The 17995-nt window shown below is 31.8% G+C and overlaps 1 protein-coding gene across 4 annotated transcripts in view; it reads right to left on the bottom strand.

The window, feature by feature from the left end:
* Positions 1–17995, bottom strand: part of LOC143047259 (E3 ubiquitin-protein ligase SHPRH-like) — a 53782-nt gene that overhangs the window by 19407 nt on the left and 16380 nt on the right. For all 4 annotated transcript variants that reach the window (XM_076220282.1, XM_076220283.1, XM_076220285.1 and 1 more), the window contains 17 exons: positions 17306–17413; positions 15973–16099; positions 15394–15473; positions 13834–13878; positions 12857–12935; positions 12128–12291; positions 10919–11026; positions 10392–10457; positions 9720–9802; positions 6893–7019; positions 6285–6461; positions 5817–5924; positions 5250–5392; positions 4486–4659; positions 3878–3946; positions 2487–2605; positions 1956–2026 (listed from right to left, as the gene is read on the bottom strand). In XM_076220282.1, the coding sequence (XP_076076397.1) occupies positions 1956–2026; positions 2487–2605; positions 3878–3946; positions 4486–4659; positions 5250–5392; positions 5817–5924; positions 6285–6461; positions 6893–7019; positions 9720–9802; positions 10392–10457; positions 10919–11026; positions 12128–12291; positions 12857–12935; positions 13834–13878; positions 15394–15473; positions 15973–16099; positions 17306–17413 (1848 nt within the window). The remainder of the gene's footprint in view (positions 1–1955; positions 2027–2486; positions 2606–3877; positions 3947–4485; positions 4660–5249; positions 5393–5816; positions 5925–6284; positions 6462–6892; positions 7020–9719; positions 9803–10391; positions 10458–10918; positions 11027–12127; positions 12292–12856; positions 12936–13833; positions 13879–15393; positions 15474–15972; positions 16100–17305; positions 17414–17995) is intronic.

The following is a 17995-nucleotide window of genomic DNA, read 5'->3' as shown; positions in this document are numbered from 1 at the left end:
ATGTCAGATTTGCTCTAAATGCTTTGGTTTTTAAGTTATAAGCCAAAAACTGCATTTTACCCCTATGTTCTATTTTTAGCCGTGGCGGCCATCTTGGTTGGTTGGCCGGGTCACCGGACACATTTTTTAAACTAGATACCTCAAAGATAATTGTGGCCAAGTTTGGATAAATTTGGCCCAGTAGTTTCAGAGGAGAAGATTTTTGTAAAAGATTATTAAGATTTACGAAAAATGGTTAAAAATTGACTATAAAGGGCAATAACTCCTAAAGGGGTCAACTGATCATTTCGGTCATGTTGACTTATTTGTAAATCTTACTTTGCTGAACATTATTGCTGTTTACTGTTTATCTCTATCTATAATAATATTCAAGATAATAACCAAAAACAGCAAAATTTCCTTAAAATTACTAATTCAGGGGCAGCAACCCAACAACGGGTTATCCGATTCATCTGAAAATTTCAGGGCAGATAGATCTTGACCTGTTACACAAGTTTACCAGTCAGATTTGCTCTAAATGCTTTGGTTTTTGAGTTATAAGCCAAAAACTGCATTTTACCCCTATGTTCTATTTTTAGCCATGGCGGCCATCTTGGATGGTTGGCCGGGTCACCGGACACATTTTTTAAACTAGATACCCCAATGATGATTTTGGCCAAGTTTGGTGTAATTTGGCCCAGTAGTTTCAGAGGAGAAGATTTTTGTAAAAGTTAACGACGCCAGACGACGGACGACAGACGACGGACGACGGACGACGGACGACGGACGCCAAGTGATGGGAAAAGCTCACTTGGCCCTTTGGGCCAGGTGAGCTAAAAATGGTTAAAAATTTACTATAAAGGGCAATAACTCCTAAAGAGGTCAACTGACCATTTTGGTCATGTTGACTTATTTGTAGATCTTACTTTGCTGAACATTATTGTTGTTTACAGTTTATCTCTATCTATAATAATATTCAAGATAATAACCAAAAACAGCAAAATTTCCTTAAAATTACCATTTCAGGGGCAGCAACCCAACAACGGAATGTCCGATTCATCTGAAAATTTCAGGGCAGATAGATCTTGACCTGATGAACAATTTTACAGTGTGTCAGATTTGCTCTAAATGCTTTGGTTTTTGAGTTATAAGCCAAAAACTGCATTTTACCCCTATGTTCTATTTTTAGCCATGGCGGCCTTCTTGGTTGGTTGGGCGGGGCACCGGACACATTTTTTAAACTAGATACCCTAATGATGATTATGGCCAAGTTTGGTTAAATTTGACCCAGTAGTTTCAGAGGAGAAGATTTTTCTAAAAGATTACTAAGATTTACGAAAAATGGTTAAAAATTGACTATAAAGGGCAATAACTCCTAAAGTGGTCAACTGACCATTTTGATCATGTTGCCTTATTTGTAGATCTTACTTTGCTGAACATTATTGCTGTTTACAGTTTATCTCTATCTATAATAATATTCAAGATAATAACCAAAAACAGCAAAATTTCCTTAAAATTACCATTTCAGGGGCAGCAACCCAACAACGAAATGTCCGATTCATCTGAAAATTTCAGGGCAGATAGATCTTGACCTGTTGAACAATATTACCCCATGTCAGATTTGCTCTAAATGCTTTGGTTTTTGAGTTATAAGCCAAAAACTGCATTTTACCCCTATGTTCTATTTTTAGCCATGGCGGCCATCTTGGTTGGTTGGCCAGGTCACCGGACACATTTTTTAAACTAGATACCCCAATGATGATTGTGGCCAAGTTTGGTTAAATTTGGCCCAGTAGTTTCAGAGGAGAAGATTTTTGTAAAAGTTAACGCAGGACGACGACGGACGACGACGACGACGACGACGGACGACGACGGACGCCGGACGCCAAGTGATGAGAAAAGCTCACTTGGCCCTTTGGGCCAGGTGAGCTAAAAAGACACAATAATTAATGATATTTCCAGATCATTGAACTAACCTTAAATTCTTTCTTCATAAAATCAAAGACCTTTATGTGTGTTACACCAGAGTTGATTACATCCCTGTTAACTGAAATTAAAAGAAGCAACCAGAGGTTTACAACCAATTCTGTATAGTGCTTGATATTTTATAGAAATGTAACAAAACTAGCAGAAATGAGGGTATCCCTATTATTTGGGATTGTTTGAATTTATAATTTTGAGTTCATCCAATTCAACTTTATCATTTCTATTATAGGATGTATAGATGACATCAAATTTTCTCTGTGATTCCTAGAAATTGACCTTTTTTACTTATAAATGTATGTAGATCCAGCATAATCCTTGAAAATTCAGAAAGAAGCTATCCTATGATCAATTCATTCATATGATGTACATGTAGAGAAAACATTTTTTTTTATCTGTGGTGTCTCATATCCTATCTTAAAGGGTAGATTCAAAATCTGGGGTATTCCATTTCTTGCCCTTCCAAATACATTATTTTCTGTTAAAGCAGATAAATGATTAATTTATGTATTGAATTCACTTACATCTTTGATGTTTGGCAAAACCAAGTAAAGACTTCAGTGATTTCTCCACCTGACTATCTGCCCAGGTTCCCTGTCGTCTGGTTCCTACCTGGTACTGGTCCCCTGACATAACTACACCTCTACAATACAGTAAGTATACATTTATTATTAGGAACAGTCTCTGTACAACAAATAGAAGTTTTTCACGACCTTGACTGGCTATACAGCTCTTGCATGGTCTCTGTGCATTGCTTCCACACATTAAGTAGTGCCTAAAAATATTAAGGTGTGCATACTTAATATATCAACAAGAATGTGTCCCCAGTACATGAATGCCCCACTCGCACTATCATTTTCTATACATGTTCAGTGGACCGTGACATTGGGGTACTTATTTGGCATTAAAATTAGAAAGATCATATCATAGGGAACATGTGTACTAAGTTTGAAGTCTTCATCAAAAACTACCTTGACCAAAAATTTTAACCTGAAGCGGGACAGACGGACAGACAAACAAATGAATGGATGGACAAACAAAAGGATGGAAGAAAGAGCGAACGGACACACAGACCAGAAAACATAATGCCCCTCTACTATTGTAGGTGGGGGATAAAAATGAATTTAAGTATCTTTGTCATTTGTAGGTATAGGCTAACCTATAAAATATTTCAATGTAAATATTATATCAAATAAAGTCAAATTTTGTAACATCCAAGCACCTTTATCACACTGTCATGATGGCTGATTTTTCATTTTTTCTGTTAAATTTATTTTCCTTTTTTTTTTTTACACTCGAGACAAAAAGAGCTCAATATATTTTTTACACGCCTGAAGTCAGTTTAAAAAAAAACTTACGACTAAGATTGGTCGTCAGTTATGAACAATGCAGTATAGTTACGACCATTCTTGTTCATAATTTTTTTGTCACACAGACTCCTATATTTCATCAAAATTGTATGTTGACCTTTGGATTTATTTGATTTGTTGGTTGAGTGGCTGTTTGCTTCTTATTTTCATTAATATTTACCCCATATCTTCATATGTAAATACAAAATAATTTACTTTTCTTTCTAAAAAAAAAATGCTTTAAAATGAATAAAGGATGCATTATTAGGAGTTATTATAGAGAGGGGATAGGACCTTATCGGGACTCCGGGATCGGGTGTTTTTAAGCTCGGGATTTCGGGATTGACCCTTTCAGGATCCTGGATTTTTTTTCTGTGAATTTTGGGGCCTCAGAATTTGGTGTTTTTTAAGCCCAGGATTTCGGAATTTGGTGTTTTTAAGCCTGGGATTTCGGGATCAGGACCCCCCCTCCCCCCCCCCCCCCCACACCCCCCCCCCCCCCCCCATTATACAGGTAACCTGTTTATCTTGATGAGGCAGACAATTTTAGAAATATCAATACTTACTGCTCTGTAAAAGAATATAACTTGGATTCAAAGTCCTGGAAGTGCTTGTCTGTCTCACAAAACTGACATCTGTAAATAAATAAATAAATAAATTTAAGTCTCCATATTGTTTCTGATGATCACATTTATATCTATCTATGACCTACACAAATCCAAATGTTAAACTCTTCATTTTTTTAAGGGAAGAATTTGAAATCAGTAGCAGATATAAGTTACCTATACCTGTCTACTAAGGGTTTGGACACATCAACAATTGTTAGTATCTAAAATCTGGTACATGATGTTACTACTCTACATGTTAATTATTAAAGTTAAATACCAGGTTTGGTTTTGACATGGTGCGCAGATTGAAAATTTAACATCAACGGAAAACAATCAATAATTTTCCCTCTTCTTATGATTTCATCAATTTGTTAATATTTTCTACCATTAAATTAAGATTTAAACAGTGGGAAGTAACTAAAACTGAAAAATTTCAACAATGTGAATATTCCAACCCAAAAAGTGAAAGCTAGTTAGCCTGAACTTGATGAGACATAGACATTTTACATTTTATGTTATCCTGTCAACTGAAACAGCTATATATGTATATGTTTTGTATAACTTACTTTCCAGATATTTCACCCACTGGTCTCAAACAGCATTCAACAGTCTCATTCATCATGGCAGGAGTGAGTCCCTGACTCAGCATATTTAATGATGTCATCAGTTTCTCTCGTGCAGATTCCAGGGTCTCTAGTCTCTGTTCTAAAACTAATTCCAAACCTCTCGTGTCATGAAACCTAAAATTAAAAGATAAAACATTGTAAAACAAGAACTGGAAATTTCAGTTATATACAATCAATATTTCCTCAACTTTGCGCAAAGATATTTCTTTTTAATTGATAGATAATTTGCTTGAATTCCAGTGAAAATTACTGCTAACTTTTTTCCAATATAATGCTTGTGTACTGAAATATTCATGTAAGCTTTTTGTCTATACTAGATTTATCAGTTTGATAACATCAAATAACAAGTATGTGTCCACAGTACACGGATGCCCCACTCGCACTATCATTTTCTATGTTTAGTGGACCGTGAAATTGGAATAAATTCTCTAATTTGGCATTAAAATTAGAATGATCTTATCAAAGGGAACATGTATACTAAGTTTCAAGTTGATTGGACTTCTACTTCATCAAAAACTACCTTGACCAAAAACTTTAACATGAAGCAGGACAGACGAACGGACGCACAGACCAGAAAACATAATGCCCCTCTACTATCGTAGGTGGGGCATTAAAACTGAGGTCTACAAGTTGCACATAAAAATAAAAGTATCTGCTTTGTGTTTAATCTACAGTGCTGTCATATTTTGGTGTCCGTTACTTACACATTAGCTATAGATATGTGTGGTCCTAACTCTCCAGCGTTGTCAGATAAGTCAGATTTGACATGATCAACAAGATCCTCATGAATACCTCTATCAACAGAATGATCTATCAGTTCTAGCCACCACTCTGATCCTTCTGCAAACTGGGAAACAATAGCAAGTACAAGGTAAAATAAACTTTGAAGAAGATCCCTTCATGCCTTTGATAATATTTTACTTTTATTATTGATTCTCAGTTCTAATTAAAAAATCCTTAACAACTAAGTATCATTCTTTGACTTTGTGTTCAAGAAAAAAATGCTGGCATTCAGTCATCAACTGTATATTTGGTATGCTCTTTCCATAGATTTATTTATGTGTACTTTTAAGAAAGATCCGATTTCACTAAATACTATTTAGGAAGTAGTTGGTAAATATCCTTTTTGAGTGAAAACAGGCATAGATACTCCCCTTTTATACATTATTTATTGAAAATATCTATCAAAATAAAACAACAACTCTAAAAACAATATCATTAATTACTTTAAACATACTTTTGGTCATCAAAAAACAAAAGTGATTAATTACCTCATCTTTGACTTGGTTAAGATTATCCTGTACAGACTTCAGATGCTGCTGAGCCTGTGTTACCTTGGCCTCTGCTCTGGCCATATATTTGTGTCTTATATCTTTTGCCTGTAAAATGTACAATAATTTATTCTTAAAAGTAATTAATTATATATAACTGATAATATTCAAAATCACAGCAACTACACCATCCCCAATTTTTTTTTTTGTTAAAATCTACATAAATTATTCAACACAATACTATTAATTTCGTCTTTATCATATATAAACTCTACATTTCTCGTAGTCTAGAAAAGTTGTCAATTAATCAATTAGATGCTTCTGATGACACATTATTATTTGTAGGATACCAATTTTCATGGATTTTGTCGGTATATGTAAACCAGAACTTTAAATAATCAACAAAGTACAAATTACCCTGTATATTTTGTATGCAACCCACTGAACATGACAAAAACCTATACTTACTTGATCTGACAACTGATCATCTCTGAGTGTTGGTGCCAGTCCTTTAGGTTTCAATGCCATTATTTCCTGTAGATTATGTAAGGCATGTAACTGTTGTAACTCATCAGTACGTAACTCCTCTTTGTGTTCCTCTACTGACCTCAATACCTCTCTGTATCCATCTACTGCCTCTAGATACTGTAGGACAGGAAATAATATGTGGTCATACACTAGTATATTTCACACTTTAACAAATCATTTTTATGGTAAGGTAAATTTTTAGGTCATTCAATGAATACTGTTTATCCATAAATTATTGCATTGTTTTTTTTAATAAATGCAAATAATGCAACAGGGTGAATATTTCAATAATAAGTTATCATCAGTTGAAGAACTTTGGTGGATAATAGTGTCATTAGCAATCATACCACATCTCCATATTTATATATTGCATTCTAAAATCATAATAATTAAACACACAAATTTGCATAGTCTACCAAAATCGCATTCATAAATGCGTGCAATAATTTCTGCTTTTACAGATATCTTTCTCTCATATTCAAGAAAAAATAATTCAGAATATCTGTATGAAATCTTCTATGAAGTACAGCAGTCTGTGAATTTCTTACCTGTTCCTTAATGATATGTAACCCTGCTTGACCATTCAATGCTGCTACTATTTGCCTATGAGCTTCCTCACATTCAGTTTTTGCTTTCTTTGTCAATGATTCTAAAAGCTCTTCCATTGTCATTGTACTGAAATACATAAAACAGAATATGGATTTCACAGTCACATCAAAACATATTTTTTTCATTTTAGGAAAATTGAGAACCTTATTCTTTCTTGAAAACCAACAGTTTCATAGTTAATAGATTAAAAAGTGTACAAATACATATAATCATATTTTTCAAATGACTTTATTGAATTTCTTGAATCAACATCAACAGAAACGACTATTTTGATCTTTGTGTCGTTCTGACATCATATGTTCAATTGTGATGTCCAGCACATGCCATGTACTCTATGAAGTGTAAGAATGACATCATTGTTTTGTTTACAAATTGAAAGAACACTGGTATACATGGAACACTGGTATACATGGATACATTTTAGATTCATGTCAGATTGTTAATACGAATTATTTTATAAAACATCTTATCATCAACCAAGTGTTCTAATTGAATTTCTTTGCTGGTTACAAATGAACATTCAAAAATTCTTTTATTAAGAACATCATAAAGCAGAAATACATAACTTTTTTTCAATCTAAAAATAAACCAGGTGCTCCGCAGGGCGCAGCTTTATACGACCGCAGAGGTCGAACCCTGAACAGTTGGGGCAAGTATGGACAAAACATTCAAGCGTGATACAGCTCTGAATTTGGATTGTGATCAAATTTTTGACATTATATGGTTTTTTTTTACACAAAACAAATGTCAAGATTTTACAAATCAATTAAAGATTTCTTCAAACTTTTTAAATCTAAAATTAAATAGTTGACACAGCATAGGTTTCTGACACAGAATGAATGTGGTCTAATGAACTTAAAAGTTGTTTTTTTTGCCTTTGAGCAATTCACTATGCTGTTGAATATTAATCCTCTCAAAAAAATGTTTGAAGAAATTTTCTTTTTATTTATGAAATCTGAAATGAGAAAAATTTAAACCCCCCCCCTTTTTTTCACATCCCCGTTTCCCTTTTTCCAATACTGATATCAATTCAAATTTCTAATGGAGTTTGCAACAATAACTACTCTTTTAAATACATCATAAGATATTAAAATGTAAAATAAAGTGCTTGTTATCACTGAATGGTAAAGATTGGTTGGTAGTAAAAGTGAATATACATTGTTTATTGTATAAAACAATAAAAAAAACTTCATCAGCAACATTTTATATTGGCAAATTTCCAATGAAGTTATTTACATAAAGTTATTGGCAAATAAAAATAGAAAATGACATCATAGTCATGTCTGGTAAATTTCCAACATATATTATCAACTACTATTCTATACAAAGAAAGATAACTCCAATTGAAAATTAATTGCTATTGCACAATATTGTGCAATTAGATATTTCTTGCTATTGTGCAATACTGTGCAATTGAAAATTTCTTGCTATTGCACAATACTTGATATGGAATCCTGATTTGGACCAACTTGAAAACTGGGCCCATAATCAAAAATCAAAGTACATATTTAGATAAAGCATATCAAATAAGCCCAAGAACTTAATTTTTGTTAAAATCAAACTTAGTTTAATTTTGGACCCTTTGGACGTTAATGTATACCAATTTGAAAACGGGACCAAAAATTAAGAATCTACATACACAGTTAGATTTGGCATATCAAAGAACCCCAATTATTCAATTTTTGATGAAATCAAACAAAGTTTAATTTTGGACCCCGATTTGGACCAACTTGAAAACTGGGCCAATAATAAAAAATCTAAGTACATTTTTAGATTCAGCATATCAAAGAACCCATAGGATTCAATTTTTGTTAAAATCAAACTAAGTTTAATTTTGGACCCTTTGGACCTTAATGTAGACCAATTTGAAAACGGGACCAAAAATTAAGAATCTACATACACAGCTAGATTCGGCATATCAAAGAACCCCAATTATTCAATTTTTGATAAAATCAAACAAAGTTTAAATCTGGACCCTTTGGGCCCTTTATTCCTAAACTGTTGGGACCAAAACTCCCAAAATCAATACCAACCTTCCTTTTATGGTCATAAACCTTGTATTTAAATTTCATAGATTTCTATTTACTTATACTAAAGTTATGGTGCGAAAATAAAAAAAAATGCTTATTTGGGTCCCTTTTTGGCCCCTAATTCCTAAACTGTTGGGACCTAAACTCCCAAAATCAATACCAACCTTCCTTTTGTGGTCATAAACATTGTGTTTAAATTTCATTGATTTCTATTTACTTAAACTAAAGTAATTGTGCGAAAACCAAGAATAATGCTTATTTGGGCCCTTTTTTGGCCCCTAATTCCTAAACTGTTGGAACCAAAACTCCCAAAATCAATCCCAACCTTTCTTTTGTGGTCATAAACCTTATGTCAAAATTTCATAGATTTCTATTTACTTAAACTAAAGTTATAGTGCGAAAACCAAGAAAATGCTTATTTGGGCCCTTTTTGGCCCCTAATTCCTAAAATGTTGGGACTAAAACTCCCAAAATCAATCCCAACCTTCCTTTTGTGGTCATAAACCTTGTGTTAAAATTTCATAGATTTCTATTCACTTTTACTAAAGTTAGAGTGCGGAAACTAAAAGTATTCGGACGACGACGACGACGCCGACGCCAACGTGATAGCAATATACGACGAAAATTTTTTCAAATTTTGCGGTCGTATAATAATTGTGAAAAGTGAATAAAGCAAAAATTAAGTCATCAATTGAATAATGACAAACAATATTATAGTTTTCTGAATATATTTTACCTTTTCTGTAGAGGTAGAAATTCTCCTCTGACTGCCTGGGGATGACAACAAGCTTGTCTTAACCTCAATAATGGATACAACAGCTGAAATCAAAAAGATTATAGGTTTAACAAATTAGTTTTCATAGTAAGAGAATAATTTTAGAGCTTCTATCTATTTATCGGTTTAATAATTATTTTTTCGAAAAGAAATCTTGATATACACATTTATATTTTTTCAAATGTGTCTTGCACAATTCCCCTCCCCTCATACCCATTCAGATAATTGCACTCTGAATTTTCATCTAGTCATTAATCCTACCAATTTTATTTTTTTTATCTTTTTTTAAATTGTTAAATACCTAGTAAACTCAATTACTTTAATTTGAATTATCAGCTATTTTGACTTCATAAGTGGATAAATCCTATTAAACCATTATGACAGTTTTGTAGAATCTAAATTTTTACCATGAATGGAAATAAACAATAGACTCCACTATTTCACATAGAAATTGACCTAATGATACTACTTGGCTGTTTTTATAGCCAACTATCAGGTATGGGTTTTTCTCATTGTTGAATGACGTACAAATGCTTATAAGTGCTTACATTCATTTCATTTTCATTTTGGCAGATAGCATTTTCATTTCCTATCATACCATATGTCCTTAGTTTTATATGTATAATACACTACCTGGTTCATTGTCTGTCTGTCTAAGCTGCTCAACTTTGTAGAGTTGTCTGCCCATTTACTTAATTTCTGAAATACATATTTTCTGTATTCTGTATATTTATTTCAAATATAATCTAAATCTATGAAAATTGTACTTTTAGAAGTTTATGTCATTATTCATTTTATAAATAGCAAACAAGAGGATAGCCACATGAGCAACCACCTACTAGGACACAACAGAATTCATGAAAATTGGTATTCAATAAATAATAATGAATCCATGTTTTATCCTGTTTTCTATGCAGCATTTACGATTAAAAGTTTTTAATAATTTCAATAATTTGCCCATGATTTTCTTTAAAGATTTGAAGCTGGTTTAAAAAACACATTTTATCTATGCAAAGTATTTAGAAAAACTTCTTATATCTATTATCAAATTGCATTTTTGAATTCCCTTTAAAAAAATCTGTCTAGGTCAAAAATAGGTTAAAATATAAATTATATAGGTAATTAAACTAGTTGACAGTTAATTTCCCTATATAAATTACCTTCATACAGTCTCTAACACAGTCATGATACTGTCGTCTGTAGAAATGGTCTTCAACAGGAGAAAAGGTCAGCCAATGAACGTGCTCTGTTTGTTCTGGTATGTTTATCTGTAATACAAATACAAGTACTTACAAAGCTTTTATATGAAACACATTATTTTTTATGCACAGCCAACTACAATGTTCAATGCATTTTTATTTAACTTTGTCCTTATTTCCCCTTTTTAACTTTTTAGATTCAAGCATCACTGATCTTTTCTAGATGAAACACTAATTTGGCGTAAAAATATTAATCCTGGTATCTGTGAGTTTATTTCCTTGCTCTCCACTGTAAATGATGCTTTCTGAGTGGAGAAGCAGCATAAACCATATTTAAAGTCTACAGGATTGGATACACTAACACCTACATTCATGGCAAGTGTTAATACCAAGAACATAGAGGCAGTCAGAGGCCATTGGTTTAGTAATGTATTAACAAGTATAAGGCTCTTATCATTATTCAGAACCATTGCTTCCTGCAATCATATTTAATTTACCTGATAAATTACTATAATAACAATGATAATGAAAAAACATGGGAAAAAAAAATAATTTGTTTTTGCTAACTATAATCCTGTTAATGTTTTTGAGTAGAAAAATAACAAATAAAATAAATTGATGCAATTATGTAAATAAAATTGAGAATGGAAATGGGGAATATGTCAAAGAGACAACAACCTGACCAAAGAGCTGACAACAACCTGGATCTTGTCTTATTCAATTAGATCAAGTAAATTATAACACCGTGAAGTGTACTACAAAGGGATAATCACTTAATAAAGTATTTCCCCTCAAAAAAGTGGGTTAACAGTATTATATACAATAAGCAATGAAATTTCTAATCAATTAGAGCTAATTTCCTAATTCTAAAGAGTAAAAATTTGGTTGGCTTGCTTGCTTTGTTTGTATAAATGTTTACCCAAGCTTTGTATAAAGATTTACATCCTATAACAATATATATAGGCATAGTTAAAAGGTAAAATCACAAAAATACTGAACTTAGAGGAAGATCAATTGGGAAAGTCCATAATCACAAACCTGTATATATGATATTAAAATTTTAATTGGAAGTTATCCCAATTACAATTGTACAATATACAAAGAAATCAAGCTAACCAAAGTCTTGCTCTACATGCATTAAGAAATTAGCTATAAAAAGATGTAGCTTACCTGTTCAATAACATCTTTCTTGGCTGTTCTCCACAATATAGATGACACTGTATCATACAGTGGCTTGGTAACTCCATGACACAAGGGTTTAAACAAAATCGTCTCAAACCATTGCTTTACCCAGAATGGATCTATACCCAGGAATAGGAATAGTCCATACAAATCTGAAACAAAGGAGAAGGGGCAATATTTGGCCCATACATTAGTGCACAGTTACCATACAAGATCCTGATTTTATCATATCAATACTATGATTAAGGGTGTTTATGAAACAAATTTATAAATTGGAGATTTACATGAACTAATTTATAGCATCATGGTTTGTTCCTATGGTAGTTCATCAATTGGGAAATTTTACTTTATAAAATTATTTAGTGTTTCCACAATGGGTGAAAATTGCACAAATTCTACTTTTATCTCCATTTTGATGAAAACGACATGCATGTCATAATCATGTAATTGTGATGTCATAAGAAATCTTCTATAATACATTTTTTTCTTGAATTCGTGCAATAAAATGCAGTAGTTGGAAATTTGATATCGTTTTCAAAAATTGAGTTTTCTTGTGCTAAAAAAAGGTCTCAATACCCCAAACTCATTTTTAAAGATTTTAAATATGCATATTGTGTGTGTACTGGATAAATTGAAATATTGTTTAAATCTGTATAAACAGGCCTTTACAAACACATATCAAGGCTGTAGATAACTGCAGAATTTTGCATCTGATACCTTCTACGCTTCTTTGAATTGGGGTACCAGTAACACACCATCTGTTGACAGCTGTCAATCTCAGAGCCATCAAAGCTGTCTAAAACAAATACAAAAATACTTTGCCTAATAGGTATTTAAATTACATACCAGAATTATGATAAGGTATGTGTGAAGAGAAAGAAAAGCATAATATGTTTGTGTGTCCAAAGACATGAATGTTTTAGGAAAATTTTCAATTTTTTCATGCAATAAATAATTTTTTAGTACATGACACCAATATTTACTGAAATTTCTCTTCGTCAGATAATTTACGTCAATTTTTTCAGTAGTGAAGAATATCTCTTTTAATTTCTTATTGCTGCAAAACACATTTAATCAATTTACTAACAAGGAAAGTAAGAAATTAAATTGTAAATGAAAATACTTCCAAGTCTAAATAAAACCTTCTTTTCAATGTTGTGAGCTATTTCTTAAAGTCATATTGAAAAAACTTACCCCTGTCCCAGTTTAGGGTGAGCTCACAAACATAACAAACCCCGCAACATTCTGTATGTGCCTGTTCCAAGTCAGGAGACTGTAGTTCAGTGGTTGTAGTTGGGCCATATCTGTCATAATGGTTTTTTTCATAAATCGTTTTGTTAAAAATTGGGCAGTTATTTTTTCTCAATTGATCTGTTTCATATTTTTCATGTCAGGAACTCATACAGTATTGGTTTTTCTCATTTGTTGAAGGTCGTACTGTTACCTTATAATTGCTTACATCCACTTCATTTGAACTTAAGTTGATAGTTGTTTCATTGACAATCATACCACATCTCCTTATTTTTATATTACGACTAAGATTGATCCTTAGTATACTGAATAGTTCATGACTTACAACCAATCTTAGTTGTATGTTTTTTTTTAAACCAACTCTTGTATTTTGAATAGAAATGAGAGTTAAATGTATGAGATTTTAATAAATGTCAAAAAAGATAGAACAACCAGTTTAATACCTTTGTTGTTGTACACTCTACCATCTGAGCTTCATCTAGACAAATCTGTAAACAATAAAGAAAACAGGTATATAATATAAATCTACCATGTATACACAAACTTTTAAAAGTGACAGTATTTATATAATGGTTAGTAAGGACTTTCCTGATCTTAAAAGTAGTTTCGCTTTTGAGAAAAGTCCAAATCTCCAACACTGAACAGAATTTTCTAAAATATCTTCCAAATTTATGCTTATATATGGTTCAGCTAAAATCGTTAATTACAAATAAAATACTTACCATATCAAAATATATGTATGTAGAGAAAATATTTTGGCTAAAGAAAATCACAGGTTATTTTTAACAAACAAGTAATGATGATACCCCTGCTGAAATATTTCGGTAAACAGGAAGTTAAGTGATGAATCTGAAAACCCATCACACAGTATAGGCGACTTATATAAACCCAGAAACTAAATTTCAGAAATCCTTGTATTCTAGTTTCTAAGAAAAATGTTACGTAAGTTTGCTATAATGTGTAAATGATACAAGTGGTCTGCACAGTTAGCCACTAGTCTGATGCCCCAGACTAGTAAAATTTCATTCGGACTAGTAAGTTTTTGCAAAATTTTGTTTGGCCCAATAAGAAAAAGGTCAGAATATTGGTCTTCGGACTAGTAGTTGAAAAAGTTTTTGGTGCAGACTGGACTGAAGTGTTTGGTGAAAAGGAAGTTGAGTAATGAATCTGAAAACCCATGACATAGTATAGCCGACTTATATAAACCTAGAAACCAAATTTCAGAAATCCTTGTATTTTAGTTCCTGAGAAAAATGTGACGAAAGTTGGCTATCATGTGTAAAATGATACAAGTGTTCTGTAAACAGTAAGCTGTTGAGTGATGAATCTGAAAACTCATCACACGGTATAACTTACTTATATAAACCCTGAAACCCAATTTCAGAAATCCTTGTTAAGTCATTCCTGAGAAAAATGCAACAAAAATTTTCAAGTTGGCTATCATGTGTAAAATGATACAAGTGTTCGGTAAACAGCAAGTTGTTAAGTGATGAATGTGAAAACACATCACACGGTATAACTAACTTATATAAACCCTGAAACCAAATTTCAGAAATCCTTGTTAAGTAATTCCTGAGAAAAATGCGACCAAAATTTTCAAGTTGGCTATCATGTGTAAAATGATACAAGTGTTCGGTAAACAGCAAGTTGTTAAGTGATGAATGTGAAAACCCATCACACGGTATAACTTACTTATATAAACCCTGAAACCAAATTTCAGAAATCCTTGTCAAGTAGTTCCTGAGAAAAATGCGACAAAAATATTCATGGGACGGACTGACTGATGGATGGACTGACAGATGGACAGAGGTAAAACAGTATACCCCCAACTTTTTTAAAGCGGGGTATAATTAATCTGCTTTTTTTCAATATATAGAATCAAAGAGAACTAATTCAAATTATACAAAATCAAAGTTCTAATCTGAAAGTTTGCTTTATTGCAAAATGGACAGCAATGAACAAATGATGAAAGGTGGTCTATAAGCACTACTTAAATTACTTACCCGCCACCATTCTACAGCTGTTATAGGACTGGGTATAGCCATAAATCTTTTGGGGTGTCGGAACTTTCGTCCACTTTCACCTGGAAAATAATTATAAAAATGAAAATTTTAAATTTTATTTGTAGTTCAGTACATTTGATATTTTACTTTTTGCAGAACTGCTATTACATGTAAAAGACTAAGTAATTTGGTTTTGATAATAAAATCTTAAAACATTTCCACAGTTTTTAGATCCTCTAGTTAGAAAAAATCATTTGCACATCTATAAGTTCCGTTCATTAAAAAGTCATTTGCACTGAGGGGAGTGGACACAACGCCTGCATAAATATTACTGTTTTACCACTTTATATATGATGTTTGATATGTTAATTTTTATATTGTGTATATTGTATTGTATTGTTTGTATATGCCTTCAACCCCCAGGGGTATAAATGTGCATTTCATTAATAAACAAATATAATCAATAAGAAGTTCTATTTGTCAAAAAATTCTAGATTTGAAAAGAAAATGAACAAAAAAGATAGTGTGTCTGTCAAGAATGCATTAGTCATGTTAGGTTAAAGTCTATTTACTACTTACTATTACTGTGTGGTAGATCCACATAATCTATCTCTTTCCTCAAAGTTTCATACGTTGTTATAACAATATCTTGTCTGGCCAGGGTATCAGGCTGTATAAATCCTTGTTTATGTACTCCATTATATACCTATGAATAGCAAGGAAAGTTTGCTCTCAATTATTTTTCAAAAACTGTGTAAATATGTGCATGTGCTACAATTTATTTAAAAAAAAAATGTAAATTCATTCCAAGGAGAAAACATTTGAATTCTATTAAAAGTTATGTATATAATCAAATGCAATTTATCACACAAAATTTGTAAATCATTAATATATTTAGAAAGATATTAAAGTGCGATAGATACCAAACCTACATTCCAACTCATAATAAAGTCGAAAATAAATTGACAACATAAAATTTTCTATTCTAACCATTTTTTCTTTGTTAATGCAGTACAATTTCTCTTCTGTAATTATCATACATGTTTTCTGTATTCTTAATTTTTGCAGGTTATGTTTTATATTTTTGCCTTTCAGGGGGGCTCATGGAAGATTAGTTGTATAGCTATAATGCTGTGTTACCAGCTATAAAAGATTTATTATTTTTATTACTAATATTATAAAGAAAATGCACTGTAATTTTTTTTAATAAACACCAGGTAAATATTCCCCCCCCCCTATTTTAAATGAAACATTTTACAAAATTGTAACTGCTTAAGGTGGCTTGGGACTATTCGACTGCGCATAATTTCACGCATGAATTACAAAAGTATTTGTCGTAATTTTTTTTCATATTTTGATTGATTAGAAATATTAAAACATTGTAGTTATGTGACTAATAGAATATTTTCGTTATTATCGGTATTTTTTAAAGGGTCAAAATGACATTTCACCCATTTTTACCATTTTCCCGCCAAAATTTGGGTTGTAAGGCAAAATATTTTTTTTCCCTTATCGGTGACCTATGTTTTTTATTGGCTCATTCTTTGAAGCTGTATTCCAGCTTTTAATATTACAGATTTGGAACAATTGTCATAGAACGTTTTTTTGATATTCCGAAAAAAATATGTCAACACCTCTATTTCCCCTATCATTTCATTGAAAAGTGGTCCCTTTTACATACCTGTTTAAAAGTAAAATTTTGAGCTTAAATGGTCCGTGACCCCCTATTTTTTTTCGACCAATTTGATTCATTTTCTTTAAAGAATAAAATAACCAAAAATACGGCACTTCTGATAGAAACTTCGAATACGCCCGAGCCACCTTAAGGAAAAGAATAACTTCTATTGAAAACTTGCATAAATAACATGGAAAAAATGTATATTTCAAAGGATTATAAATTAATACAACTTACAAAAACTTTTAATGTTTGGTCATGTATATGTTTCATGATCTCATCCACCCACTGATGACAGATTGATGAAGGGGAGATAATCAAAGTGGCAGTTGACTTCAGTGGCTTCTGGAAAAAAAAAATATAGTTATTTATAGTTTGATATAACAATTTACAAAACACTGACATTATACTCATCATACAGTGTTCTTCCCAGAAATTTTGGATAGCATCACATTTGGCATAAAAAAAAATAACTGTATTTTTTTCAATGTCATTTGTCGCGGCGCCGCGATACTCTATTTCTTTATGTTATATATATTTATATGTTTATATTGTTCAATTCATAACTGAGAATACAATTAAACTATAACAATGAAAAAATGTTTTTGTTTTTGTTTTATCATGTCTATGAAATTCATCATGTTCATTGTTTCATGATATGGTACTCAATGAATTAGTCCCAGTTGTTTCTAATCCTTACATCAAAAATGATATATATTTTTAACAAAGTTATCTAACAAATAGTCTTTAATGCGTAGTTTTCTTTATTGGTACTTTTTTTCTGTGCCATTTGTGCATCTGAAGTAATTATCGTGAAAATGCAGATTTTTGTCATATCTGGTCCAGTTCCGATCCGTAGTTTACACAACAATGTGCAAAGGCGGCCAAAGAAAAATTCATGAGATTGAGTCCGAAAATAAACAATGT

The sequence above is a fragment of the Mytilus galloprovincialis genome, chromosome 10 (assembly GCF_965363235.1).
Source record: "Mytilus galloprovincialis chromosome 10, xbMytGall1.hap1.1, whole genome shotgun sequence".
Classification (NCBI taxonomy): Eukaryota; Metazoa; Mollusca; class Bivalvia; order Mytilida; family Mytilidae; genus Mytilus; species Mytilus galloprovincialis.
This window is presented reverse-complemented; position numbering and strand designations above follow the sequence as displayed.